General features: G+C 42.4%; 5 protein-coding genes and 1 pseudogene across 8 annotated transcripts; 4 read left to right on the forward strand and 2 right to left on the reverse strand.

The window, feature by feature from the left end:
• LOC135613475 (probable flavin-containing monooxygenase 1) lies at positions 1-2643 on the forward strand. Its single transcript, XM_065110506.1, has 5 exons — positions 1-525; positions 608-848; positions 1481-1659; positions 1741-2090; positions 2154-2643. Exons 1-5 carry the CDS (start codon positions 82-84, stop codon positions 2518-2520), a joined length of 1581 nt encoding a protein of 526 aa, XP_064966578.1. The 5' UTR covers positions 1-81; the 3' UTR covers positions 2521-2643.
• A 1240-nt stretch (positions 2644-3883) lies between these two features.
• Positions 3884-7807, reverse strand: LOC103987577 (3-oxoacyl-[acyl-carrier-protein] synthase II, chloroplastic-like; annotated as a pseudogene).
• A 3546-nt stretch (positions 7808-11353) lies between these two features.
• On the forward strand, positions 11354-15085 carry LOC135583133 (nudix hydrolase 12, mitochondrial-like). 2 transcript variants are annotated; one of them, XM_065112348.1, is made up of 6 exons: positions 11354-11810; positions 11909-12010; positions 12881-12995; positions 13070-13153; positions 14398-14547; positions 14653-15085. In XM_065112348.1, exons 2-6 carry the CDS (start codon positions 11937-11939, stop codon positions 14821-14823), a joined length of 594 nt encoding a protein of 197 aa, XP_064968420.1. In that variant the 5' UTR covers positions 11354-11810; positions 11909-11936; the 3' UTR covers positions 14824-15085. The 2 variants fall into 2 exon arrangements, with proteins under 2 accessions (XP_064968420.1, XP_009404186.1); XM_009405911.3 differs by lacking the exon at positions 11354-11810 and having other exon boundaries at positions 11829-12010.
• Positions 15086-17992: 2907 nt separating this feature from the next.
• Positions 17993-19020, forward strand: LOC135613730 (ethylene-responsive transcription factor LEP-like). The gene has a single exon (XM_065110767.1). The coding sequence runs from the start codon at positions 18053-18055 to the stop codon at positions 18872-18874; it is 822 nt and encodes a 273-aa protein (XP_064966839.1). The 5' UTR covers positions 17993-18052; the 3' UTR covers positions 18875-19020.
• A 954-nt stretch (positions 19021-19974) lies between these two features.
• Positions 19975-20961, forward strand: LOC103988359 (uncharacterized). Its single transcript, XM_009406899.2, has one exon. It carries the CDS (start codon positions 19975-19977, stop codon positions 20959-20961), a length of 987 nt encoding a protein of 328 aa, XP_009405174.2.
• Positions 20962-21541: 580 nt separating this feature from the next.
• LOC135583136 (probable protein S-acyltransferase 7) lies at positions 21542-27171 on the reverse strand. Of its 3 annotated transcripts, none has more exons than XM_065112351.1 (6): positions 26867-27171; positions 26297-26485; positions 25158-25208; positions 23949-24260; positions 22495-22728; positions 21542-22405 (listed from the first exon to the last, which is right to left on the reverse strand). In XM_065112351.1, the coding sequence occupies exons 2-6, from the start codon at positions 26399-26401 to the stop codon at positions 21965-21967; spliced, it is 1143 nt and encodes a 380-aa protein (XP_064968423.1). In that variant the 5' UTR covers positions 26402-26485; positions 26867-27171; the 3' UTR covers positions 21542-21964. The 3 variants fall into 3 exon arrangements, with proteins under 3 accessions (XP_064968423.1, XP_064968422.1, XP_064968421.1); XM_065112350.1 differs by having other exon boundaries at positions 25029-25208; positions 26297-26474; positions 26867-27161; XM_065112349.1 differs by having other exon boundaries at positions 25029-25208; positions 26867-27161.
• Between the last annotated feature and the right edge of the window lie 289 nt (positions 27172-27460).

Below are 27460 nucleotides of genomic sequence, written 5' to 3' on the forward strand. Positions count from 1 at the left end.
CGTTCCTGTGCTCTCCATACACCACATTCATCTCACACACAGAGAGAGAGAGAGAGAGAGAGAGAGAGAGAGAGAGGGAGGATGGAGAAGAGCGGGAAGCCGAGGGTGGCGATCATAGGGGGAGGCATTAGCGGGCTCGCGGCGGCGAAGGAGCTCCGGTGGCTGGAGCCGACCCTCTTCGAGGCGACGGACTCGATAGGAGGGGTGTGGAAGCACTGTTCCTTCCGCTCCACGAGGCTGCAGACGCCACGGCCCGACTACGAGTTCTCCGACTACGAGTGGAGGGACCGCACCGACCCGAGCTTCCCCACCCACGCCGAGATACTGGAGTACCTGCACGGCTACGCCACCCGCTTCGACCTGTGGAGACTCATCCGCCTCGAGTCCAAGGTGGTGGAGGTCCGGTTCCTCGGCGACGGCGGCAACGCCGGGTTCCCGCAGCTCTGGGGAGGCAAGCGGCAGGCCATGGGCGACCGACCGTTGTGGGAGGTCGGCGTGGTGTCCGGCCCGTCCGGCACTGTCCAGGTGGCTCTGCTGCTTTAAAATTCGCACTCTTTTTCCCTCTCCGAATCCATCAGCCGACCTTTTCTTCTTGGTTGTGTCTCAGTGGTACGAGTTTGAGTTCGTGGTGATGTGCATCGGGAAGTACGGCGACGTACCGAACATGCCGGAGTTCCCTCGGGGAAAGGGGCCGGAGGTCTTCCAGGGAAAGGTGATGCACTCGCTGGACTACTGCAAGCTCGACGAGGAGGCCGCAGAGACTCTGATGAAGGACAAGAAGGTTGTGGTCATCGGCTACAAGAAATCCGCCATTGACTTGGCAGTCGAATGTGCTGCAGTCAATCGAGGTATAAGCACTGATCAGACATCAATTCAACCCACAATATTTTGGTCAAACTATATATATATATATATATATATATATATATATATATATATATTTCACTCGAGTCTCTCAATATTTATAATCTCATCGAACACATAAATATTTAGATTATATTCAAAATCATCACATAAAGAAATAAAAAAATTTTACTAGTTGACTAAAAATTCACTCTACTCTCTCAATGTTTACAATCTCTTCGCAGACATAAATATTTAAATTATGTCCAAAGTCAACACATAAAAGAAATAAAAGGTTGACTGATTGACTAAAAATTCACTCGACTCTTTTAATATTTATAATCTCTTTGTAGACATAAATATTTAGATTGTGTTCAAAGTCAACACGTGAAAGAAATAAAAAAAAATAAACTAAAAATTCACTTGACTCTCTTCATATTTATAATCTCCTCCCACTTTATAAAAAAAAAAAAAAAAAAAAAAATTGAATGGTTGACTAAAATCCTTGTGATCACCGGATTCAGGGACACAGCAAGCGATCCGATATATTTATTGGTTGACTAAAGACTTTTCCGAAAGTCAACAGCTTTTTCTAGCGTATCGTTGACTCTCTTTTTTAATCTTGTCTGGGGTGAAGGGCCGGGTGGTGAGGCATGCACGATGGTGATAAGGACGCTTCATTGGACTGTTCCCTCTTACTCTATTTGGGGTCTACCCTTCTTCCTGTTCTTCTCGACCAGGTTTTCTCAGTTCCTCCACGAGAGGCCAAATCAGGGACTGTTGAGATCCCTCGCCTGCCACCTCTTGTCTCCCGTGGTAATGCATCTTCGCTCGCTCATTGATTTGTAGCTTTTGTTGTGGTGACGATGATCTCGAGCTTCATGTGTCTCGCCACAGAGGAGAGGGGTCTCCAAGTTCATCGAGTCTTATCTCACATGGAAGCTGCCGCTGGAGAAGTACGGGCTGAAACCGGACCATCCTTTCGTGGAGGACTACGCGTCGTGTCAGATGGCCATCTTGCCGGACAACTTCTTCGCGGAGGCCGACCAAGGACGGATCCTGTTCAAGAAGTCATCCCGGTGGTGCTTCTGGGAAGGTGGTGTGGTCTTGGACGACGGCACCAGGTTGGAGGCGGATGTGGTGTTGCTGGCCACCGGGTTTGACGGCAAGAGGAAGCTGAGATCGGTGCTGCCGGAGCCGTACCGTGGGTTGATAGTGGACTCAGCCGGTGTCATGCCCCTGTACAGGTGCGTGCTCTCTCTTCTTCTCGATCATCCGAAACAGTGGGCTCAATGCTCGATCGATGACAGGGGAACGATTCACCCTCTCATCCCTCACATGGCCTTCGTGGGGTACATCGAGAGCGTCTCCAACCTCCACACGTCGGAGCTGCGGTGCAAATGGCTGGGGGGGCTGCTGAAGGGGCACTTCGAGTTGCCGAGCGTGGAGGAGATGTTCCGGCAGAGCAGCCAGGAGACGGAGGTCATGAAGAGGACCACCAGATTCTACCGCCGCCACTGCATCTCCACCTTCAGCATCAACCACAGCGACGAGATGTGCGAGGAAATGGGTTGGAGTTCATGGAGGAAACGGAACTGGATGTCCGAGGCATTCGGTGCATACAACAACCAGGACTACAAAGAAGACAAAAGCGAGCAAGACGATGTGTTAGATTGATCACTGAATATACGAGGCAAAAATCACATAGAAGAAGAAGGTTCATATATATCCAAGCATGTCATCTTTTGATTTGTTGTACTCTTTACGTGTAGTCAATAAACAAAAGTTGAGTTCTATCGTCACAGAATAAATCTTTTCTACGGTCGACTATCTGTCTTCAAGCAGATAAATCGATCGAGAGAGAGAGAGAAGACTCCATTTTTGTTCCCAGAACATTTTCCATGTTCAAACAAGAACAGATGGCGATAAGGTGCTTCTACCGTGTTCGACATGTGTTCATGTTGTCATCTCATTGCATCCAATGTCTCCGCCTGATGCCGGAGCATGGCAGGGTGGGACACGGGGCATTCATGCACCGAACAACCTGGGATGCAGAATGTCAAACCAGTCACGACTTGATGAGTGGTTCCACGGAATCCCAAATGGTTACATATGACGTTTGACTTGAATGGTGCTTCCGGTCTTTATAATATTTGATATCCATGAATTGCTTGCCACCGATGTTGGAGAAGTTGATGTTCTCCTACGCCAATTGGGTGGCTTGGCTATATATATGTATGTATGACCGGGAGCTGGACAATTTCAAAGTCAGCGTGACTTTGGTTGGGCAAATATGTGTCGGATGCGTAAGCATCGGAGGGAAAAAGGTTGAACAGGAAACAGAACTGGGGTGCCGGTTTAAGCACTGCATCTGCTCGATGCCATCGCCATCGGTTGAAAAGGAGAACACAGCAGCTTGGACATCAGGCAATTAAAGAAAATGGGTCAACAACAACAACTCAGACTGCAATGTTGATGATGTAGTCCACTCCGACTCCGACTCCGACTGGTATTCGGTCATATTGTCACTGAGAGCAAGCATCGATCTACGTCGATGATCAATTGGGATGAAGGAGGGAGGGCTGGAGCTTAAGCGGGGCAATTGGTAAAACAGAGTACGTTTTCTTGAAGTTGGTGTTCTTTGTGTGGATTTTGAGCACGGGATCATCTGGGATCATGGTCTGGATTGGAGGAGATTGAATCTAACCACCTAAACTTGACCATAGTAAGTAATAGCAACAACGACAAGGTGGTTGAATCTAACCACCTAAACTTGACCTGGTCCATTTATACTGATAAAACAACTGAATCATCAAAGTGAACCTTCAACGAGAGTGACTGACTTGTCGCATTCATTTCAGATCATCATCAGGAGGGGCAAAACGTTTTTTAGTTCTCTGATGTTTGGCATCCAGCGTTTGTCAAAATGGTCGAGTGCTTCCCTGCAAGAGCACTGGTGTTGACAGCATCTCAGATGCATGTACAAACAAACAAACAAACTAATGTTCCTTCCACAAGACGGGGCAAAAAAAAATTATTAGGATGAAAATAATTATAATAGTAAAAAAATTGTTCCAGCTCGATTGTTCTTTGCCCAAATATCAAATCAACACCAATGTTTAAACCCTAGGGTACACGACCTATCCAATACTACTGATCTGCACCATATCACTATTACTTGTAAGGTGCCCCGCCGAACCCAAAGGAATTAGATAGTGCTGCTACCTTCACATCCAATCTTTCCTTTCCTGACCCCACTAGCATATCCACATCCTGAATCAAATCACAGAAATATACAGGCCATTCCCCAGTTAAATCTCTAAGAATATGAACGGAATAAAGCTCTTTATGACCACCCTATGATTTCCCTTTTTTTAACTGAAAGAGCACTAAATCGTCGCTGATTTTTTGTCAGCGTTTTCATTTAACAGTCATCAAATCTATTCATCATACTTACTAGTCCTTAGTAATTGAATATATATATATATATATATATATATATATATTTCTTCCTTTATTTCATGATTGGAGGTGTGAAAAATCATTGTGAATGTGAACCAACATATTAGTAGTGACAGGAGGAAAGATGTACACGTACCACAGTTTCCTCTGGTTTATCCAGATTAATATTTGGATGAACCCACCCTGTTCGAATAGCCTGCAAAAGAATAATCAAACAAGCAGGGATCTAGCTTAGCAAGAGATTGAATAATGTGAAAACAGATACGGATACATCACTCACGTGGCTGTACTAGTATTATTATTTTTTGAGTAAGAAAACTCCTAAATTGCCTACAAGGAACCCTGCTTAATAAAAAAGATTGCTTTCGTATCTGCCTGACAACAGCCAGGGATCATTACCTGTACAACAGCAACAGCTTCCATTGCACCAGCGGCACCCAGTAGGTGACCGGTCATGGATTTTGTTGAATTCACTCTAAGCTGCAACATTTAGTTAGGTTACATGATAAAAGCAGTAAGACATTTTAAACCTTAATCACACACCTTAGGGTTCTTGCCAAAACAATGAATAAGAGCTTGATATTCCTTTAAATCACCAGAGAGTGTCGAAGTTGCATGAGCATTTACATGGTTAACATCCTCTCCGGATACTCCCGATTCTGACAGTGCCTTCTCAATGCAGAGAACAATACATGTCCCTGATAAACACAGGCCATGAGATTGTTAAGAGCATCAAAAGAAGATGAACAACAACGGCAAAACAAGTTTTTTTACATCACGACACGATGAAAGAATAGGTTACCTTCGGGATGTGGCTCTGTCATATGATAAGCGTCACAAGTGAAGCTTCCTCCTAGAAACTCTGCATAGATTTGTGCTCCCCTTTGCTGTAGAGAATGAAAGAAAATAGATAGATCCAAAAAACAACTACAAGCAAGAGATAAATGTGAAAATTCGACAGTATGCATCTGACCTTAATGTGGTCAAGTTCTTCCAGCAGTAGCACGCCAGCCCCTTCGCCCATCACAAATCCATCACGATCTTAATAATCATCGAGTCAACAAGAAAACTTGAGTTCCTACATCTGATATAGAAATAAAAATAATGAATTAGTGAACTACTAAGCAAGGAATCAAATATCAAATTGTACTGATATGTACAAACCAGTATTTACTGGTCCTACCGAGGACCGGCACTAGACCAGGTCAGGGTATTGGTCGGTATTCAAGTTTTTAATATTTTTCAGTGATACAATGCAAAAATGAGACCATCAATACAAAAATTATGCAGAAAAGTCTCAGCAAATTTAGAAATAAGAAGTTAGAGTAATATACACATACAACATCCCAAGGGCGTGATGCTTTGGCAGGATCATTATTTCTTTGCAAAAGTGCTCTGCATGCCACAAAGCCACCTAATCCTGCAAAAAATTTAACGACAATGTAGCATTACGCATGTAAAAAACTGTTCATCACAATCACAAAAGATGACAGTTTCAGCTGAGAAATCACACCAATGGGTATGATCACTGAATCAGATCCACCACAAAGCATCACATCCTGCAACATTTGGACAGAAGGAAATGCATGACATGAGTTCCAAAATACTAGCGTTAACCAACAATGGGAAGAAGTGGGCAACTTACAGCTTCACCTCGTACAATATGATTTGCCGCATTCAGAATGCAGAAGTTACTAGTTGCACATGCAGTTGAAATTGAATAGTTTGGGCCCATCCAACCCTAAGGATAAAAAGAACATAGGACATCCAATTTAGATATTTTTCAAACATTCATGACACACGAGAGAATTTTCCAAGAATGGGTCAATCGGCGCACCAGATCCATTGCAAGCATAGCAGATCCCATATTTGTGGTTGCAAAGGGTACACAAAAGGGGTTCATCTTCTTGTATGAGACTCTCAAGGCTTCAATCGCATCATTAAATACCTGAAACATGAAATACCATAATAAGTATAATATTCACAGAACAGCATTAGACAAATGCAACAACCCATCCCTGATAATATTGGAAGTCATAGAAAGTGTAAGACAAAACCTTCCCAGTGCTAAAGTTAGAGCATATCAACTCAGATATATGCTAATAAAAGGCATACCTTCATCCCACCCATTGCAGACTCTTGTTTTCTCGAACTGGCTCATGACGTCTTCTGTGACTCCACCATCTTCCAATGCCTTTTTGCCAGCGGTAAGTAAGTAAAGCATGAACTTGTCCATCCGCTTTGACAATTTAGGTGCCACCCAACCATCTGTAGAAAAAGATTTAATTTCCCCTGCAATCCTCTACAAAAGAGTTTGTTATCAGAACCCTATGAATCTCTTGGTCTACTAAATTAACCCCATTCGCCTATCCAGTTCTTAAGAGCAGTAAATAGACAGATTAGAATGTATTAGTAATTATCTTAAGATATCAAGGTAGCTATTTGCTTAGTAGAAGATATACCGTCGGAAAACTGGAGCAATCAAATGTTTCAATCTCGCTTACGCCACTAACACCTTCAAGAAGGTTGCTGTAGAAGGTATCCAGATCATGGCCAAGAGGTGTGACCACACCCATGCCAGTCACAACAACCCTCCTCTGTTTCATATGCCCTTTCTTCACTCCAACTTCCTTAGCTGACTCCAAACCAACTGTCATCGCTGGTCCTGCATTCCACAATATGCAACAAGAACAGCATCACTCGATCACTTCACGACAAGATCCAAGTCTTAACCTGCTATTCAACAAGAACAGAACTAATTTGCATGATCTGGAAATAGAGCAGCCCATCACACAGTAGCTATGCACTTGTTTCCGTGCTTTCCACCGCAATCAAGAAAAAGATACCACCAGATGTGATTAAATAAGCCTGATCGAATGCGAAGATCAGACTCTTCGCATTTGATCTATCATGTGAGGCAAACAAAAGAAACAGATCTTAAACCGGGTCTGTTTTCACTATCGATATTGTTCCTTCGGTTCATTAATGGAAGGGAGATCCTCGTGGACGCAATGTGACGCCGATCTTGGAACCAAATCACAGATCTCGTTTTATTAGACGGATACTTGGAACAAAGAAATCGAGATGTGTTGGTCTTGAGCTTCCGACAAACGAACAAATAAATCAGAAAGGAGAGAGGATTAAAGAGACGGGATTTTGAAGAATGCACACTACCAGATGCAGCGGGTGGAGAAAACCGCCGTCGGTTGCCCTCAGGCGACGCGGAGCCGCTGACGTCGGCGCAGGAGTCGAAATCGAGGCAGGAACTGACGAGGCCCGGGATCCAGAAGCCGCAGGGAGCGGAGATCACCCGCCGCGTGGTGGAGTCGCGGCCGCCGGCAGGGATCGCCGCCATCCGCCTCCAACTCGACCCCGGCCGGTCGTGGTCGCACGCGGCGGAGGAGGACGCGCACCCCACCGCGACGAGCCACGTGCGGAGGGGCGAGGCCACCGCCATTGCGGCGAGGGCTCGACCGAGAGGGAGCGAGAGTGAGAGGGGAGCAGTTATATATATTCTTTGAGGGGACGAAGAGATGTTGAGAATGGCGGTTATATATATATATATATATGAAAGTTTAGTAGTTTCTCATAAAAAAATTATTAACTCTAGAGATATAATATAACGGAGAAGATATAATTATTTAAGGGAATTACATAATCCAAAAGCACCCTTTTTTTTTTAAGGAACGAATTATTCATATTTAATTTTTTGATTATAGATGAATTGAAAAAATGATATTTAAGATTCTTCTTGAGAAAAAAAAAATCATACGTTCCTACGTTCATAAAATATATGAAAGTATCAACGTAATTTATCATTTGATCTGAATGTTATATGAATAACGAAGATACTTACAATTAGAAGAGATAGAGAACGAGGGTTCAACAAAGACTAAATACACTTATCATGAGAATTAAAATTCATCAATATATATATATATATATATATATATATATATATATATATAATAATAATAATAATAATAATAATAATAATAATAGAGTATGCCTGAATTAGATAGCTAATCTAAACTTCCTCATTGAGAGTCTAATTTCTCAAGTAAATAGCTACGATAGCAAAAGATTGAGTTCGGTAGTTCCTCGTAGAAAACTATTCACTCTAGAGTCGCTTGTTTCAAAAAAAAAAAAGTTATTCATATTTAATTTTATGATTAGAAGAAAATTCAAAATTGAATAATTATAATTAAGATTTTTTTTTCTAAAAAAGAGAAATATTTCCTATGTTACCCATAATATATAAAAATATCGATGTAAATTTATATAATCATTCAGTCTCAATGCTTTAGGAAGATCATAGCTAATCTATCTTGATTTGGCTTTAGTTATATTACTTTTATATACAAACAAACATTCAAAGATATCAATTGAATGAAAATAATCTTTTGCTTATCCAAAGATACTTCCATTAAGAGAAGCCAAGGGTGGTTGCTCGGATGGAATTAAATTGGGCACAAATACTTTGGTACGCGAGAGAGAGACACACACACCCAAAAAAAAAAAAGGAGCTTTAATGTAGATGTGATGTGATTTACATTTGATTTATTTACATTTTCTAAAGTCTTGTTTGCATTAAATCGAGGCTTGTGTTAAGTTCACGGGCTGATGTTGGAAACTTTTGATGGATTGAGTTGGATGATGAGGTGGCTATGCCTCTTACCGTCTCGGGCGAGAGTCAGACCGACGAGGTCGGTTGGGCCCTCATGAGTGGATGTGAGTCGCATCCCTCCGTTCTGGGGTGGTTGACAGCTTGTTTTCGCGATGCGATTGTGCCTTCGCGAAGGGGTGTTAATTGGCATTGGTCGGGATCCGAGCCGACGGGCTACACTCCTACTCACTGGATGATGATTCCTGGGTGGAGACGCTCGCTGCTCGGGAGTGGCCACTTCCCTGCAAAAATGGCTTTCGTCGGGTGCTTTCCGACTTTGGCCCCTCCGACGAGCAAGTCAGTCGACTATTGTCTTTTTCTCCTTTTCTTTTTTCCTCCCCCTGATCGAGTCAAGCCTGACAGGGGTTTTTATACCATCGTGCGATGATTGCTTTCGCCTTGATTTGGTGTGGCCGTTGACTTTCGTTGGGGTAGAGTGACTTCTTTAACGAGTTGGCATCTTTGGGGGTGCTTGAGCGGTATCAGACAACATTGTCCCGAGCTCTCGGGGTAGTCATGTCACACAGTGTATCGGTACGGGGTTCACACAATGTATCGGTACGACATTGCCTTGAGCTCCCGGGGTTCTGATGGCATATGGCGTCAGATTTGTGGCTAGTGACGTGTGACATCGATGGTGATTCATCAGGAGCTAAAATATACCCTATTAGTATCTATCATCAATCATTATATGTTTCACATCTTTCGACCGTACAACTCAATTTGGTTGTCAATTTATGCGACAAGATTATGTTAGATCGAGTAAGGATATGGAGAAGAAGAACTAATATTTATTTAATGTTTAAGTTAAAAATTATTTTATAATAATAATAATAATTTGTATTGAGTTTTTTTTTAATTTATTTCTAATGAGACTAAATGAACGTATCTTTGCAGCCTTACAACTAATTGTTTCATCGTGAATATTTTCATCAAATAATTACAAGTTATCCGAATATGAAAGGTTTCATCGGAGCCATTGTACATTATTTCTCATGAAATGTACTCATCGGATGCTCCCTTATATGTTGGGTAAGCATTAGCGTGACACTTGATAATTCACATATCAATTTTCATGTATCAATATCATTCTAATAGAGTAATTTATTTCTTGGATGACGATAAAAAAACTTATTTTTTAGTTTATCGACTCCAACAATCGATTGCATGTCATGTCGATGGAAGAGATTTTGATTGTTATTCGATAGAGAGAGAATAGAATCGATGTTTCCTCATACGTCAATGTCATAGGTTTAGTAAACACCATAGATCAAGACTATATTTAAAACAATGACATCGATAACCCTTCTGTTATGTTTGAATAGCTTCTTTTTGTTATTTTTTCTCATCATCCACGCAATCAAGTGTTTAGAGAATACTAAAAATGAATCTCTAAATAAATATTATATTTTAATATTGGTGTATTTGGTGATGATACGACGATAAGAGTGTAGGGAAAAACTATAATAGTAAAACAATTTTTTTTTTCTTTGTGTATCAAAATGAATTTCTCATCAAAGTATAAACTTATTATCAAAATTGAATGAGGAAAAAATCACGGGATCGTAATCCACTTAAAACTTTTCACTATCACTAATGATGATAACATGTTTATAGTAAATCTTCTCGAAAATAATTAGAGGATCATAATAACATAAAAAATATGCTCAGCAATAACATATCATTATCACTATAATATATTTCATAAAAATAAAATTCTAGGACTCATCGAATAGATATAACAGAAAAGTATCTTAGAGAGAATAAACTGCAGATCGATATAATTAGAATCGTAGAACTAGTTATCTCTTTGTTTGTTTTCCATCGTTACTAACACCTCTCTGGTGCACCTTTTTATTTTTTTTAATACATTAGATTTAGATTCGCTTAAATCAATCGATCCAAGCCCACATATCAACCGATCAAAACCCATGGACTGAACTCAACAATAAAAAATAGAATATTAATGTTCACGATAATTATTATAAATTTAAACTATAAAAAATCAAAATCTTTTAACTAGCAACGAGATTAATTCTACTTTTTCGTACCACTCACTAATATTAATTAATTTTTTAAATATAAATCTAGTGGATGAGATTCGTGTCAATGCGTCGAATATGAGAAAGATCAATATATTGATTTTTATATTAAAAAAAAGTATAATCACAACATCGCATAACTTCAAGTCAGAAAAAAAAAGACTAAATAATTCTTTTTAAGCAAGAAGTTAGAGACAAAAGTGGGTGAATCAAAGTCAACTCTCACTCTCCCAGAATGGTATCTTCCAGAAGATCTAACAGTAAGTCTCTCTATCTCCCTCCGGTGCCTTCTCTATCGCATCCATGGCATAATAAGTATACCAGAGTTGATTCGGTCCCGCCGCAAAAAATGGCCCTCTTTGCCTCTGTTCTGATGCACTCTGTTTCGTAGGGTATTGCGGCTCATTCGAGAAGCCCCCCAATATTCCACATCGTTTCTGGCCACTCCGATTCCATCTTCGTCTTCCCCCGTCGTCGATGCTGGGCGGATCCTCCTCTCGAGACCTTGATAAAGTCGCCTTTTTTTATCAGAAAGATGTGATCTTTGGGCCGTTTGCTTGACCCGCCAGGCATTAAATACGGCGCCGAGGTGGCGGTGGACGCGGTAGCGGTAGCAGCAGCAGCTGCTCCACGAGATTATCGGTTCTAGAATACCCTTCCAACTCCGGATGCCTTCGTGGCGAAGCCTCTAGGGAGGAGAGGTCGTAATCTTTGGGCAATTGGATTCGGTCTCCGAAGTGGGAATGGATGCGATTATTGCGGCCTGGGTTTTATCTATAACCGGTCTGTAATCTCTGGTGAGGCGCCCCCACAGCTGTCGTTTCTCCTTTATCAAGTCGATACCTTTGGCGCTCTCTCATCTCTTCTCGTTTGGTTTTACGTGTGTCGTCTAAAGTCGGAAGTTTTTTTTTCCGCACTGAATCATGCCTGCGCCTCTGCTAGCTCGGAAGGGTCGTCACCTGCAGCGTTACGAGAACCAGCTCCGGCTCGTCGCAGGGTATTTGTGGTTCCCTTCTCTCAACTTTTCTTGAAATTTCGGTTCTTCAGATCAAAATCTTGATTTGCTATGTTTCTTTACCTTCTTGCGCTACTCGTGGAAGGTAATTTTGTTGTGAATCGAGAGGAAAGGGAGAGGTGGATGGGAGTGGTTGGTAAGAGGGTAATTAGATGTTGTAGGATATTTTTCTTTTGGCACTTCAGATTTTGATGAGATGAGGTAACAACAGTTTGATTCTGTTAGCAACTGTGTCATGATGAGGACTTTACTTACGCCTGTCAAGTGTTTGGTAAATTGTCCTTATGGTGATGTAATTGTTGGACGCAGGATGGTGGTTCTTTATCAAGAACAGAAGTAGGCAGAAGCTTCAAAAATAATTTCTATTTATACAAATTAAAGAGGAGATATGTAAATTAAATCTTGGCACTAGATATCAGTAACAAAAAATATAATATAATAGTTACAAAGGAAAAATGACATGTCAATATTAAGGGTTTTTTTGGGCCTCTGGTGACACAGTAATCCTTATTTTTATTTATTCTTCACTCCTTCAGGCTCCCAACTATTTACATGTTTATGCTCAATAAGTTGATTTTTTTTTTTTGGTTCATATATAAAACCAGCCTCACCACTTGCCACATCAGTGGGGCATCACCCAATGATCTTGTTCTTATCCCAGATGAGGAGTTCCTATCTGACCTGAAACAGAAGAGTACTGACAAATCTAATTGTTTCTTGAGAGTAATACTGCCTTTGTTTATGTTAAACGGATTAATTATAACACAATTCAAGACAAACTTGTATCCAATTTTGATGTAATTTCCATGCCTTAATTATTTTTTAATCTGTTGTCTCATCTTGTGTGATCAGATGCATTCCTTACAAGATTATTGGGAAACCCGACAACCAATCTGGTGATTTGATAAATGGAGTGGAAGTCCTCATGATCAGTTCACCGGGTCGGCATGACTTTGTCTTCCCAAAGGTGAGAACCGCTTGTGAACTTCAAATCTCAAGTGTGGCTTGTACAGTTTACTGATCACTAATACTATGATGTAGGGTGGCTGGGAGACAGATGAGACTGTATGCGAAGCAGCATGCCGGGAAGCTCTGGAGGAAGCAGGAGTTAGGGGAATAATAGATGTAAGTATCAGTATCCAAAATTTTATGCTTGATGACAAAAATTGATGCACAACAATGAAGTCATTCTTTGTTCAAACAACCATATCTTAGTGGAGTTTGGAGGTTTGTTGTTGTTTCCTTTTTTTTGCATTGGATATTATCCTAACTTTGTGCTTTCTATCATTATTTTGATTTCATACCTCAAGAAAAAAGGCATGGTCTTCCATGCAAATCTGTCTTTTGCTCAATTGGAGGGGTCCTTATTAAATTAATGTTTGGTCAATACTGACTCAGATAAGAGCCATTATAGAAAATGAACAACTATTTCACTCACTGCTAAATGAATCCTGTGTGAGCGAGACCTTTTTTTCTCGATAGGGTTGAAGTTTGTAGATTCCTTATGTGACAAAATTAAGCTCCTCTTTTCTTGCTTTTAATTTCTGCAGCTAGTTGCTGATCTGTGATTTTAAAGTTGGGTTGATGTTGACTTGCCAGTGGCATATATCTAAGCTTCATGCTTCAATTTTTGAAAAAAAAAATTGTGTAATTAACGTTCTGGAATATTACTCATCATTAAATCATTCACTGTTATCATACTTATCGCGAACAATCACTTTTGGATCTTCATATATAGTTGATATTTGCCTTACCCACCTACTGTGCATGTGATATGCCTCTTGTTCTCCTGATTCCTGCAACATCTGACATGATCTGTTCCTGGTAATGGCCTTACAATTTCAGCCCCACAGGTCACCTGTTTGAAAGAAATGTCCTTGTCTTTAATCTTCTTTAGAGATTCAGCTCTATAACTTGGGTGTCGCTTGGATCACAAAAAGAAGAAGCAAATATTATCATACAAGTATGTGGTGAATGCTTCATAACTGGTCTTTTCATATCATTGTCATGGAGGCATCACTGCTTTTATAGCTACTCACCAAATAGACAGATAATGTTGCTGGCTGCAACTTGGATTGGATGACACCATAAATGTCTACAGACTGGAGGTGACATTAGTGTAAAAGTCCTAAAACTAGCAACATGAATTCATTGGAAGGATCAAAGATGAGGGGAAAAGAATAAAACCTACTTTGTGTTCTTGTTCTTATCTCTAACAAAAAAAAATTTCCTACTATGTGTTTCTTCATGAAAGCTAGTCCAAACAGAACAGATGTTTTCTATGCCCCATCAATGCAATCAGTGCTAATTATTATCTACTTCTCCCTTTCTTTCTCTCTCTTAAAAGCGTTGTGTTGATCCATGTTTAGGAAATCGAGCTAGGTAATTGGGTGTTTAGAAGCAAGAGCAGCCAAGGTACTTGCAGCCAGGAAGGAGGTTGCAGAGGTCACATCTTTGCCTTGGAGGTCACTGAGGAACTGGACAACTGGCCCGAGCAGAAAATGCATGGCAGGAAATGGGTCGGTATCTGCTAGTACTTCATTTCACATAGTAGGCAAATCAACTGCAAATTTTGAGATGCTTTTGATCTTTATTCCTAACACAATTGGCTGGTCCTAAAACAGGTGGCATTGGAAGAAGCATATGCACTCTGTCGGTATGATTGGATGCGCGAAGCCCTCGACTTGTTCAGGATCTACCTCTTTAGCAAGCCTGTGCCACCTGTGTCTGGGTTATACGAGCCACCAAAATTCCGCATCTCGACTTCAGCTGAGCGGGCCATTGCCTCATGCTGATGCTTTCGTACCGCCTTCGATGAGCCTGTTTGTAAAGTCAGTTTATGGCTTGTTCTCTCACCTTCTGTCGATGAGGTTGAATGTTTTAACGATTTAACTTGTACAGTTTCTTGTCCTACCTTTCTCATGACAACATCAGTTGGGTTGTTAATATCAGAGTTTGCTACACAAACTCTCGTCCTGTAGATTTGCCAAGACGGAAGAAGTTTGATCAGTACGCTTGCTGTAATCAAAATGGTTTATAACACACATTTTCATATCATTCCACTGTTCACTGTTTCAATTTGTTTTAAAGATCATATGAACTCCCATTCTGTCCCGGTTTGCTTCATGCTTCATTTCATCAGGGCATAATAAGCCTTGAGAGAAGATGAATTCTCGACTTTGGATCTTCATCTACTTTGAAACACATCCTGTCTATTACCTTGTCTAGATTTCTCTGGCTATTTCCATCAAGTTATGTATGCATAACTTGTTCTTTTTAACAGAATTCTGACACATACAAAACCCTACATTGAAGGTCTATATGCCAACTGGAAATCAAGTAGCATGATATACACACAATTTTCTTAGAAAGAAAGGATTGACTTCACCTTGGTCAGTGTCAAACAACCAAGGGCTGTGCCAGAGTAGTGAAATAAAGGTTTAAACCTAAGTGACACACAGACTATATTGCAAAGATGTAGGGTTAAAAAGTCAGATAAATTATTGTCTGCATTACATGTAGTAGCATATTACAACTTGAAAGCCTGTCACATGTCTAGACCTAAACAATTTACTCTGTCACAAAGTTAGGATCATCTTTCATCTCAGTGGAAGAGTGACTGTTCAAGTATAGTACACTTCATAGCATATCAGACTCTGCAGTAGTGAATACTGTTTGCAGCATTTCATTGGCCTATTCTTGCATTATTAAAGAGCAACCTTGTCCTTTTCCTGTTATATCTGACCATTACAATATGATGTGCCATGTGATTTCTCACTCTCTGAAACTGCTGATTGTTGGAGACTGTCAATACTGCTAGAGCAATTCTACATATAAAAGCTAACAATCCATATACAGAAGAACATTCAAATGGAGTTGTTTGACTGTTCTCTATTAAAAAGTAGAAGTCTCGGTTAGCTCTTCTTTAGATCTAAAAACTTAAGCTTGTGTTTCTTATATAGATATTTGTGAAAGGGTTACTGACTTAAGAAGCTATATGACAGAGTAGGCATCTATGCTTACTCTGTGATGCTCATCCTTGCCATTAATTTGCATAAACTAATCTGAAGATATAAAAAATTATGGAAATGTTTGATCAAACTTCCTAGAACTCATAACATTCTGCAGCAATAGTAAATGTGTGCAGTATGACCATGCAGCTTGTGGCATTTTGCAGTTTCTAGATAGCTTTCCACCTTGACCTTGGATTAGGGTTAGAAACAGGATTGGTCTTGTGAGAAGGATATACTAAAACCTCTTGCTATCAGACATTGGGTTGGTGTATACTCAACTCTATTGTATGTGTATATGTAAGGGTGAAAAGTTTGTAGTGGCTGAGTCATCTGATCACTGCAGAATAAGTTCTCCTCCCTTCACATGCACACCAACAGATCTTTCGACTCCCTGAGGCTTCCATGGGACCTGCAACACCAAATATAGGACAGCAAACTAAACTCTCCACACCTCTGAGATTGAAAAGATTGAAGGAACCTTTGGCTTTGGAAAGGTGTTTTGGGATGTGGAGCTTATCATTGGTTCTTTCTCAATCTGCTAGCACATGGATTGGCAATGATAAGCCTTTCATACCTCACTTAAACAAATGTGTGTGTGATTTGGAACATGATCTGTATCTGAACTCCCATAGATTTAGATTCTGAACATTAGATTATTAGCAATGCATTAAATCATGCATTCTCTGTTTTGTAATGCATCTTTTTGTGTCTCTCCATGGCAAGGCCATGAGTGGATGGTCACATCAATTCAGGAGAGAATGTTTCTGGACTGAGAGAGTGTATTACATGAATCCATGGAAGAGAGAGAGAGAGAGAGAGATGACAAGAGTAAAGGCTATCATAGTTGCTGCAAGATACAATGAACTCATGGTTGGCTTCTGGTGAGCTCTCAAGAAACTTCTCTTTCATGAATGCAGGCCAAGAAGAGGCAGTTGCAGACTGCAAAATATTCAAAGCTGTGGCATCTAATCATTTCATGTGATGGCAATGGTTGTGGAGGGGGGAGGGGCTTCTCCTCATCATTAGCAAACTCCATGCCATCAGAGAATGATCATAAAAGGCATATATGAATGCATAGGGACCATCACTTGGCTCTTTAATGCCAACCTGAGTCCATATTCTTTTCACTTCTAGATTGCATCTGATTTGTTTTCATTTTCTTTAATCTATCAGCATGTGCCTTGTGACTCTCTAAAACCTTACTCTCTCAACAATCATTTCAATCTCAAGGAGAGAGTTTGAGTCGCAAATGATTAGTTTTCAAGCAGTGAACCATGTCAAATTGATCATAAATCTATGCCACGACTCCTTAAGAACAAATTTTATGATCATCGAGGCAATCTGATATCGTCAGAACAATTTTTTAACCGACATGACGATATCTCCAATACTAATAATACTATTTTGATGCGCAAGTTAATATGAGATTCGAAACGAAAATTGAAAGAAAGATTTTAAATATTGAGTCAGAAATTTATAAAAAATATATATTCTATCCGATAATCCGAGTGACTGATCTTCGAATGTTGATTACTGATTGATCATTTAAAATAACATATATTTTCTTTTAGCATAAAATAGATGATCAGCATGAGTTACACCGAGAAAGAGAGAGAAGAAACTAATGATAATAAAATGAAATTTAGAAGGTCTAGGATAAGAAAAACCATATAAATTGAGGAAACCTACCTCAAGATGATCATAAAAGGGATGGTCAGATGTAATCCATGTTTACTAACTTTGAGTCCACATTGCCTCCTTTCCACCACTCCCAATCATTAGATTTATGTTTCTTGAACCCCACACTTCAAATCATTAGATTGATCATGTGTGGGCCCCCACCCCCTCCCTTATTAGATTGATCATTAGATTAAACATGCGCCAAGCTTCACATATATTATCATGTGTATCTCTCCATCTCTCTCACTGCATCACCTTTGCTTGCTTGTATATAAACCCTTCACCATGCAAACCCTCCACCACCTCAACCTCGACATCCACACATCGTCCGATGGGCTTCTCCTTTTTCTTCTCCTCCTCTTCCTCCTCCTCTGCCATTCCAGCCTCTGAACCCACTCAGGAGAAGAGAAGCAATCGCAGGCCGCAGCAAGACAACAGCAGCAACGACGCCGGTGGCGGTGGCATGAGGTACCTCGGCGTGCGGCGCCGGCCGTGGGGCCGGTACGCGGCGGAGATACGCGACCCGGCGACGAAGGAGCGCCACTGGCTGGGCACATTCGACACGGCGGAGGAGGCGGCCGTGGCGTACGACCGCGCCGCACGTACCTTTCGCGGCGCCCGAGCGCGCACCAACTTCGCGTACCCCGACCTCCCTCCGGGCTCCTCGCTCACTCCCTTCCTCTCCCCCGACCTCCAGCCCCCGCCCTCCTCCTTCCTCCTGTCCCCGCCGCCGCCTCTGCAGGGCTCCGGACACCCCGCGGCCATGTTTCCCGCCCTGGGATGTCAGGCCGACTACAACCCTATCTCGGACAATGCAATGCCATACGATGGGGCTGACTACTACTACCACCAGCAGCAGCAGGACGGGATACAATACGCGGCCTCGACGCTGCCGCCATCTCCGCCGCCGGTTCCAGCGGTGGCGTCTCCACGGGAGTCGGTGTCTGCTCCGGCGGCGGGCGAGGAGGACCTATCGTCCGTGTGGTGCGACGCGGAGGAGTTCAGCGTGCAGGGCACCACGGCCTCGCACGGGATCTTCTTCGAGGAAGGTTACGTGCACAGCCCCCTGTTCGGGCCGATGCCGGCGGTGGACGACGCCGCCGCCGACGGGTTCCAGCTCGGTGGATCGTCTTCCTCCTCCTACTACTACTGACGAGCAAGGCTACAGTTTGGGTGCGCGCCCGCCCTCCAGCCGGTGGACGTGGCGTTTTCTTATTGGTTCGGGTCTTCTTTGTCTCTGCTCTCCTCCGGAGATCAGCTTGGGATTTCAAGTGTCTCTTCTTCTCCTTCCATTAAACCTTTTGTCAAAAGCTTCTCATATTTCTAGTTTGTATGTAACGATGCTTTTTGTCGTCTCTCTCGAGTGACTCGCACTTACTCCGTGGCTACGTATGAGAGCAGAGGTTTCTGTTCGTAATGAATCGGAGAAGATTCATAAGAGTGGAGAGTGGCAGAGCAGATGTGTGGTGGACTCGACCGACAAGAGAATATCTATGCACTCCTCACATGTTTTCTCCCTCGCTCTTAAGCAGCAACTCATGGACATCTGCTTTGGGCCATCAAGAAGGCTTCAGCTCCAACCACCTTTCCGGCAGCCCATTCGATTCTCCTCGCCCTTGCGACATGCAATCCACGACGACGCGCGAGAGATGCTTTTTGTCCGGGTTTACTTCGAACAGATTCCTTGCCCACCGTGATTTCCACCACCTGTTCGATCAATGTCCTTTGCCGACGCACCATCCAGTTGACCGCGCCCCCCAAAAAAAAACACCAAACGGCGCATCTGTATCAGTTTTCAACGATAAGCATACGAGATTAAAATAAAAAGGGTCGAGATAGAAAGAACGGCAGGTTGGGCTCCGGAAGAGCATCGACATCAGATTCCAAACTCGCCCAGCAGAGTCCAGAGAAGCACAACAGGCATTCACATACAAGTCCGAGCGACGTCCAAATCCAGGAAGTAGGCACCATGAGAGTGCTGATGAGCTTGTAACGTGGTTCTTCCTGTGAGAGCTACCGGGAGATCTGATGCCGAGCTGCTTGCCACTGGAGGCCGTTAACATCGCACTCCTTAGTTCCCTTGCGGCGTTTGCCGGTATCTGATTCCTTGCCCTCGCCTTTTGTTAATTGGTGTCGCAAACGTCACCTCTGGGCAGTATCGCTTGGACGTTGGCTCGCCACTCCACTCCACTCCCTACAAATAGGGTGTTGGGTCCTCTCGAGTTACTCCATCGAGTGATACAGAGTGCGGCAATGGCGAACCAGCCGCCGACCGCACGTCCCTGGCTGCGCCGACTTGCGTCGCAGACCCGAGTGGAGCCACAGCCGGCACCGCCCCCTCGAGGTCCGCCGATCCGCCAAGCCTCGCTCGCTCTTGGTAGGGCAGGTCTGTTGCCTACGCAAGCTCCAACACAGCCTGCACCGGCCCAAACCCAACCACCGCCACCAACCCGGACTCAGGAAACACCACGGCCTGCATTGAAAACCACCAACGGTGCCGCCGCCATATCTGCGGTACCGACACCACAGTCAGTGCCGTCACAGCAAACCCTGCATTCCTCCCCAACTCCGCAGCAGTCTCCTATGGTCATCAAGACTTCATCCCCAACGCCACCTCGATCCCCCAGGACTAACTTGACGCAGCCTCCTGCCACTCCGGTGCCACATCCTGCGCCTGAACCTATGCGGCCAAAGCTCGCTATCGAACAAGGCAATGCCAACACAAGAGGCGCCGGCAATGGTGCAGGGAATAGCCACAACAGTAATCACAGCAACTCCATGCACGACAACATGAAAGGACCCGCTGCTTCCCCAAAGACAGACGAGAAGAGTTCAGCGACAGAGAACGGCAGCGCAGGGAAGTCAGCTACCAAGAAGAAGGAGAACGAGAACGAGACGAAGGCCATTACCATTGCAGGGTACAACGTGGGCGCCTACATGGATCTAGGCTCTTCCCACGGTCGTCAGATCGGAAAGCAGCAGCTTCATCACGCGAAAGGTGAGTCTCAGGCTGAGGACGCGAACGACACCGAAGGGAAGACGACGAAGACAGCAAGCAAGCGGAAGCCAATGATCTCATCGGTGAACAGCAATGTGCAGAGTGTCAACAATTCATTGCTCTTCAACGCCTCCTGCGCCCAGGGCAGCCCCGGCGTGCACATTAACATCAACCTCATTAGGAGGCGCCACCCCGAAGACAGCAACTCCTCCACCCAAAAGAACCATCCATCTCTGCGCTGAGATTTCGAACATGGAGCCGCCCCTGCTTCCATCTGGTTATACATGAGAGAAGCCTTCGCTTTGTACTCGAAATTGCTAGTGGTGTGATTCGCTTTTCTACAATAATAAATGAGATATTCCGATTTAATACAGTGAATGCGGCCTTCCTGGAATATTTGGTTAAAAAAGAGTCAGTATTAGACATGTATCGCCTGCAGCTTGGACACCTTTCTGGGGTTATACATGCAGTCTGTAGCTAAGTTGGCTTCTTACCAGGACGTAGGAATAAAGCCAGTGGAAGTAGCAGGACAGACGCAGAAACACGCTTCATAACCCTGCAGTGCAAATGAAATCATCAGAGCAACAGAAGCAACGACATGGAAGGTTGGTGACTTACTGTTGTGTCTCTCATACCTGGAAGCGTTTGCTTGCAGTGATCAATGAAATCCTCACCAAATTCAATCCAACGTCCATCTTGGGCGGTAGCTGTTCTGCAAGAAATGAGTTGAAGTTTACACACAGACCCACAACTAACATCAAGTTCTACTTGGCCTTGGTCTTGACCTTGAACAGGCTAAGAAGTATCTTGGTCCCAATACAATCAATGAAATCCTCACCAAATTCAACCCAACTTCTCGGTAGCTGTTCTGCAAGAAATGAGTTGAAGTTTACACACAGACCCACAACTAACATCAAGTTCTACTTGGCCTTGGCCTTGGCCTTGACCTTGAACAGGCTAAGAAGTATCTTGGTCCCAATACAATAAAGAAGAAAAAGGACAGATGAAAAGATTGAATTCCCAAGAAAACAACAGCACATGCAGACATTTACAAACACCTCCAACTCCATATCAACTACGTGTATACAGTTGATGCTGCATCATGTTACTGGATACAAACTCGTCCTTCGTTAACCATTCGCAGCATGAATCAGACAAAAGGCTTTTTGTTTCACGTCTGACCACTCCTAGAATGGATCCCAGTTAGCTGGATTAGCAACTATCAATCTGCATCTCAACATCATTTCAAGGAATCCCCCGTGTATTTCCTGTGTCCCCATATCCATGCTCCATTCCAAATTCAGCAGCCAGTGCCTCGATGTCATGTGTTATTTCCCAATTGCCTTTATCACCAGGCCAGCTTGAGTGTGGTGGTTGGGTATCGCATCTTTCTGATGCTCCGATCTCGAACTGGCTCTGAATGTCTTCAAGCTCCTCTGCAGCCACGGTATGCCTTTTCCCACCACTCTCTAGGTCAAAGCTTGTCTTCGGTATATCTGGACTCACAACACGCCCCAAAGAACGCGATGAGGTGAATCCAGCTGAATCCTCTTTCACCTTTGCTCTGAAATTATTCATGGACTTGGGAACTGATGAGAAGAGGACCTCCTTAACATTATGGATGCACCCATGGTTATAAGGATTCATTTTGCCATCATAGCGATATCGAAAATTCTCATATGTGGTCTACAAAGAGGAGATAAAGCAGTTACGTTTGCACAGAGAAACATACAAAACTGACCAGCAATCCATGTCTTAAGCAACAAAAAGCTAACCTGATTGGTGCAAATTAAGTATAAGTGGAAGGCTGTCAAGCCCCCAACAAACCAAGTGGCTATGAATGTATAAATGATGAGAATGCCAGAAACAGGTGACTTCAGAACAGCTGCCCAGAGACTGCATTCATATGCTTCCATAATCTTTTTCAGGTTCACCCAGCAGAAGGCAAAGACATACAGGCATAGAATGGTTGTTGAAAACACGAACATAAAGAATAAATGATAGTTCCTCTGCTTGAATGCAAATGAATCAAAATAAGTCATGAAAGATGGAATTAGTGGTGTCTATAATGCGTCGATTAGTTTTTCATCTTTGATTGACTAGATCAAGAGGTAATAGAACATGATAGCATCGATGGTGGTGATAAGCAAAGGTAACAGAGTGGTGCACGAAATATGCAAGATGATTCAGCAGGGGTCTCCACAGTCGGAATAACCCAAATTTTGTGTGTAATTTCAACTCAAATCATCAACTTCTCTGTGAAATAGAAGAATAAACCTTCTATTTTCCAGAAGAATACAGAAACAACTAGCTCCATTATGACATAATGACATAATTAAAAAAAATTAAGTTTGGAACAACAAAGTTTTAAGATACTTCAAATCTGGGCCAAGCATTGGCCAGGATTGGGCTTTGGCTGGCAAGATGATGTTGGGGTCTAGGTATCAGGCTCCAACCAGAAATCCACATTAAGAAGCAAGCCTACAGGAGCTTGCTCAAGCCTACAAAGTTTATAGTTTGGAGAATGGCTCAAATCTAAAATATATGATAAATGGTCAAGATCAAGCCCCACAGGCAAGAGGGGGCTCACCTCATGCTGCCTCCCATTGTATCTTACCAGCTGAATGATACTGTTCACCGCACTAGAAGCATAGACCACCTTCCTAGATCCTATCATCTAAACACTGGAAGAAATCATCGAAGTCGGAATCTCAACAACATTGCAACCAAGGAGGACGGCTACCTTTCTATGGGTTCTCCCACCAGTATTGTACGAAAGAGGAGCAAAGGATTATAAATTTTGTACTATGTTAGTCCTCCTTTTCCATTGGATCTATGAGTGATCTTGTAGGCACAGAAGGGTGGAAAAAGAATGTATCATTGGGTTTTGCAGATGGGAGTCTGTGAGAAGACAAAAGATAACATTTTTCTGATAGCAAAATGGGGAATTAGGATGTGACATGTATGGCTGCTGGAAGAAGGGAAATATCTCATCCAACACTTGATTCCCCGGCCATTAACATAGATCCCCTGATGAGCAGTAGGCAGGGCAAATACCTCTTGTTTGGATCCAAGCTTAACTTAGCCTTTGTCAAAAAATTTATGCTCTTTATACTCAGGGTCAGAGTTTCTAGTTAAAAGAACTTGCTCATGATCCATGGATAATTTGATAGTAAAAAGGAGGCAATTAACGAGGATGACGTATTGAGAAAGAAAAGAAAATTCATACTCTTCCGATACACTGCCCGACCCAGGGACAATGATGATCAAAGCGCTCCACACAGTTGTTGCAGATTGAGCAGTGGGAGCAACGAGGGGGGCGATAAAGCATGCAAGTGTTGCAATATTTGACCTTTATGATAATGCCATTTACAAAGACATCTTTGGTAGGTGGCAGACTTGAGGAGCCACCATGACTCCCTTGCCAGTCCGCACATAAACTGGGTGAGATATTACCATTGTCTGTTGGTTCAGGAGGATGTGCATTACGAGGAACAATTCCTGGATCTCTGCTAGAAGTAAGAAAGAGAAGAATAATATCCTGCATATACCAAAAATCAATTATGCTAAGAAATCATGCTTAGTAATGATTATAACAAAGGTCCGTGAAACATAAAAACTGGCACATGCTTTCATATCATCAACGCTATTAGTTTCATGATATATACTAGATTTGACTTACGCCATGCAGTTCAACTTTCAATGGTTTAATTCAGGAATTAGAGGAATACTTCTGTTATAACTGTAGTTAATTTGATGAACTTACAGTAATTACCTAAGCTTAGTAATGAATGTGGCATGAGGTACAAGATAGCAAATAACTTGTTTCTAGAAAGTGAAGAAATTCGCTAGCAAAACTCAAGCAAACATTTTACATTACGATATATACCAAAACAACAAATACAAAATAGGCGCCCGAATCATTTGTTTAGTCACAAGAATAGTGTTTAGGCACTGTTCCTCGCAGGCAGGGTTAAAATTTAAAGGTACACCTGTGCAATTCTATGGCAAGACTCTCTTCTACAAATTTGTTCTTGGGAAAGGTATTATTAGCATATCATAAAAGCTTTAGATGAGGCAAAATATATTTGCTGATCTCTTCTTAATCATCCATAGGCCTTCTTGCATTGCGTTCTATACCTTTTGCATTGTGTCCGTATATTTGCTATATGAAGGTTTAGTTGCCAACATAATTACCCGAGGGTATCGGTCTTTCTTAAGAACATGATTGCAAAGAGCTAACCCAAAAATAACTTTTCTAAAGCTAGAACACTATGAAATTTGAATGTGATTAGATAAAGACACTCACATATGCAGCAAAGATAAGAGTGATAGCTATAATGAGAGTTCCATAATGATGGAACTCATTAACCAGCTTCTGTGAGACAAATATAGCAAAGAGGATAACTGGAACTACGATAAGACTTATTGTAAGCACCAGAGATCTCGCATCTGGACCAAATATAAGCCGCCCTCCCAGAAAGAATTTCTGTAAATATGAAAAAGGGAGATGGTTAATTTCTCTTCCGACTTAAGCAGTTAGCACTTAGCAGGTTAACTGATGAAAATAATAGAATTACGACAATAGAACACCTAAATGCATACAAGGTGCAGTACATGGCTACCACTTAGCATGATCAACAGATAATTAGTTCATGAATATTGACATGATTTAGAGAGAACCATGTTTTGCAAGTTAGATGCAACTCAGAAGAAACCTCATAAGCCAGTGCATAGTATACAGAAAGCAATCTATGGTCAACAAAGACAAAAAAGGCTTGCATCAGGTAACTCAAGAGAGCATCTGTTGTGACAAAATGATAAATAATATTTATTAGGCCTTTGAAATCTCGAAGAAATGATAATAACGTGGCAAATAATCTGATTATTGTGCTACAAATTTAAGGAAAGAAATTTTGCGTGTAAGCAATAACATCAAGAGCTAATTATCTTTATTCTTGTAACCTGGCAAGAAGTACGACTTTTTCAGCTTATAACTCTAGAAGTGCCTAATTCAAATTCATTGTGTAGCAATGAGTGCAACATGGTCAGAACAGGGTATTTTGTATTCTATTGTGTAAGTAACCTAAGTTTTTATGTCATACCCATCCACCATGGTGCAAGACTATCAGCCAAGAACCTGCTAAATATACAAGTCAGGTTTATGCTACTTTTTTACCAAAGGCAATGAAAGGTTCATGCTATATGATAGATAGGTCAATCCAATAAACTTTTATGTTCTCGATTCCCTACAAGGTATAAAAGTTACAACACGCACGAAATATAAGATTGTATTACAGGCACCAGAAGTGAATAAACAGGATGCTGTAAGTGGTGGCAAATAGTGCACATAAAGGAAAGGGTGTGTTGTTACTAATCCTAAAGCTCCTAAAAAATATGCAAGTAAGATATGATTTTACTCCAAATTCTCGATCGTATACTTTTATGCCTAAGTGGTGACATAACTCCTTTTGCTTCCAAATGGCTTCATTTTTTTTTCCTCAATCAAATCAAAACAAAAGGAGTTTCATTACTCCACAGAATCATAGAGCAGATGCGAGCTTGGTGATTCCTTACGTTGCTTCCTTTCCACACTTGATAGACCCGCCTTGACGGACCACTCGTCTCGATAATCCTCCTGTTGGAATCAGAGATATGATGTGGAAGAGTCTTCCCGTACATCTTGCCGTGCGTCTTATCAGATCCTCATGCACAAAGATAGTCCTCACTCCTACACAGTCCCAGCATTTGCAATCTGCACAATATCTGATCTCCCGTCGTCACAGATAAGCAAGCAGCTTAAAGAGCCAAAGTCAGTGTCTTCTAACTTATCACCAACAAATCGTCAAAAGTGTTCCCTTTTAATCGGAAATTACAAGGTTCAAGCGATCACGCAAACCATTCACATCGTCGACACAAATAAATCAGCGATCCTTAAAATTCCCCCAAAAAGAAGCAACAAAACGTGAGAAAATGACTCCAAATCAAATCAAAGAGAGAAAAGACATATGCAAGAAAAAACAATGAAATTACAACAAAACATCAAAAGGGCAGATGTAAAAAGTCCAACAAAACCGTCAAAAGATCCCGATTCGAGGAGGCAAGATGAAAGAAAGGAAGGAAGAACGAAGAGGGTGTCATAATCACCTCAAACAAAAGGAAAGGAATGAGGCGAACAGGGCCAAGCCCTAGACGACCTCTCCTCGGAGGAGCTCCCGGCAGCGGATCAGACCATCACCGGTGAGCAGACAAGAGTCGCAGCGGGAAGGAGAGGCGAGCGAGGGAGCTACGGATCTGCGATTCCGGCCGGGCGGAGTGACGATTCCAGTGTTCTCGCCGGTGAGATGAACCCCGACGAGATGCAGTAGACGGTAAGGGGGACGAGATGCGGGGGACCTGCTAATTAATCTCTACAAGCAGCACAGAGAAAAGGCAAGCCCGCGCCAAATAGGCAAACCGAACGTCAAATTACTTCGAAGCTTCCATTCCTTTTTCCAAATGACATTCATGTCCCATTTCTTCCTTCTCCGATTTATTTGGGCCCGATGTGAATTCGGTTACAAATCAATACGATACGTTCGATGGTTTGATCGAACCATATCAAAATAAGCCTAATGTGGTCGATGGGAAGACAGGTAGGAATGGGATTACTTTAGTGGGTTGGACAGGGTGGCCGCAGAGATCCGAGAACGGCTCGGAGGCCGGCCGGTGGGGCAGTCAAGCAGACCAAACTGTTTCATG

Source organism: Musa acuminata, chromosome BXJ2-6, assembly GCF_036884655.1.
Source record: "Musa acuminata AAA Group cultivar baxijiao chromosome BXJ2-6, Cavendish_Baxijiao_AAA, whole genome shotgun sequence".
Lineage (NCBI taxonomy): Eukaryota > Viridiplantae > Streptophyta > Magnoliopsida > Zingiberales > Musaceae > Musa > Musa acuminata.

Coding starts and splice junctions, on each gene's coding strand:
- LOC135613475 (XM_065110506.1), top strand. CDS start 82: ATGGAGAAGAGCGGGAAGCCGAGGGTGGCGATCATAGGGGGAGGCATT. Junction 526..607: donor GCCCGTCCGGCACTGTCCAG/GTGGCTCTGCTG, acceptor GTTGTGTCTCAG/TGGTACGAGTTTGAGTTCGT. Junction 1,660..1,740: donor GCCACCTCTTGTCTCCCGTG/GTAATGCATCTT, acceptor GTCTCGCCACAG/AGGAGAGGGGTCTCCAAGTT.
- LOC135583133 (XM_065112348.1), top strand. CDS start 11,937: ATGCCTGCGCCTCTGCTAGCTCGGAAGGGTCGTCACCTGCAGCGTTAC. Junction 12,011..12,880: donor CAGCTCCGGCTCGTCGCAGG/GTATTTGTGGTT, acceptor TTGTGTGATCAG/ATGCATTCCTTACAAGATTA. Junction 13,154..14,397: donor GAGTTAGGGGAATAATAGAT/GTAAGTATCAGT, acceptor ATCCATGTTTAG/GAAATCGAGCTAGGTAATTG.
- LOC135613730 (XM_065110767.1), top strand. CDS start 18,053: ATGGGCTTCTCCTTTTTCTTCTCCTCCTCTTCCTCCTCCTCTGCCATT.
- LOC103988359 (XM_009406899.2), top strand. CDS start 19,975: ATGGCGAACCAGCCGCCGACCGCACGTCCCTGGCTGCGCCGACTTGCG.
- LOC135583136 (XM_065112350.1), bottom strand. CDS start 26,401: ATGTACGGGAAGACTCTTCCACATCATATCTCTGATTCCAACAGGAGG. Junction 25,209..26,296: donor AAGTGTGGAAAGGAAGCAAC/GTAAGGAATCAC, acceptor TCATATTTACAG/AAATTCTTTCTGGGAGGGCG. Junction 22,406..22,494: donor ACTTAATTTGCACCAATCAG/GTTAGCTTTTTG, acceptor TCCTCTTTGTAG/ACCACATATGAGAATTTTCG.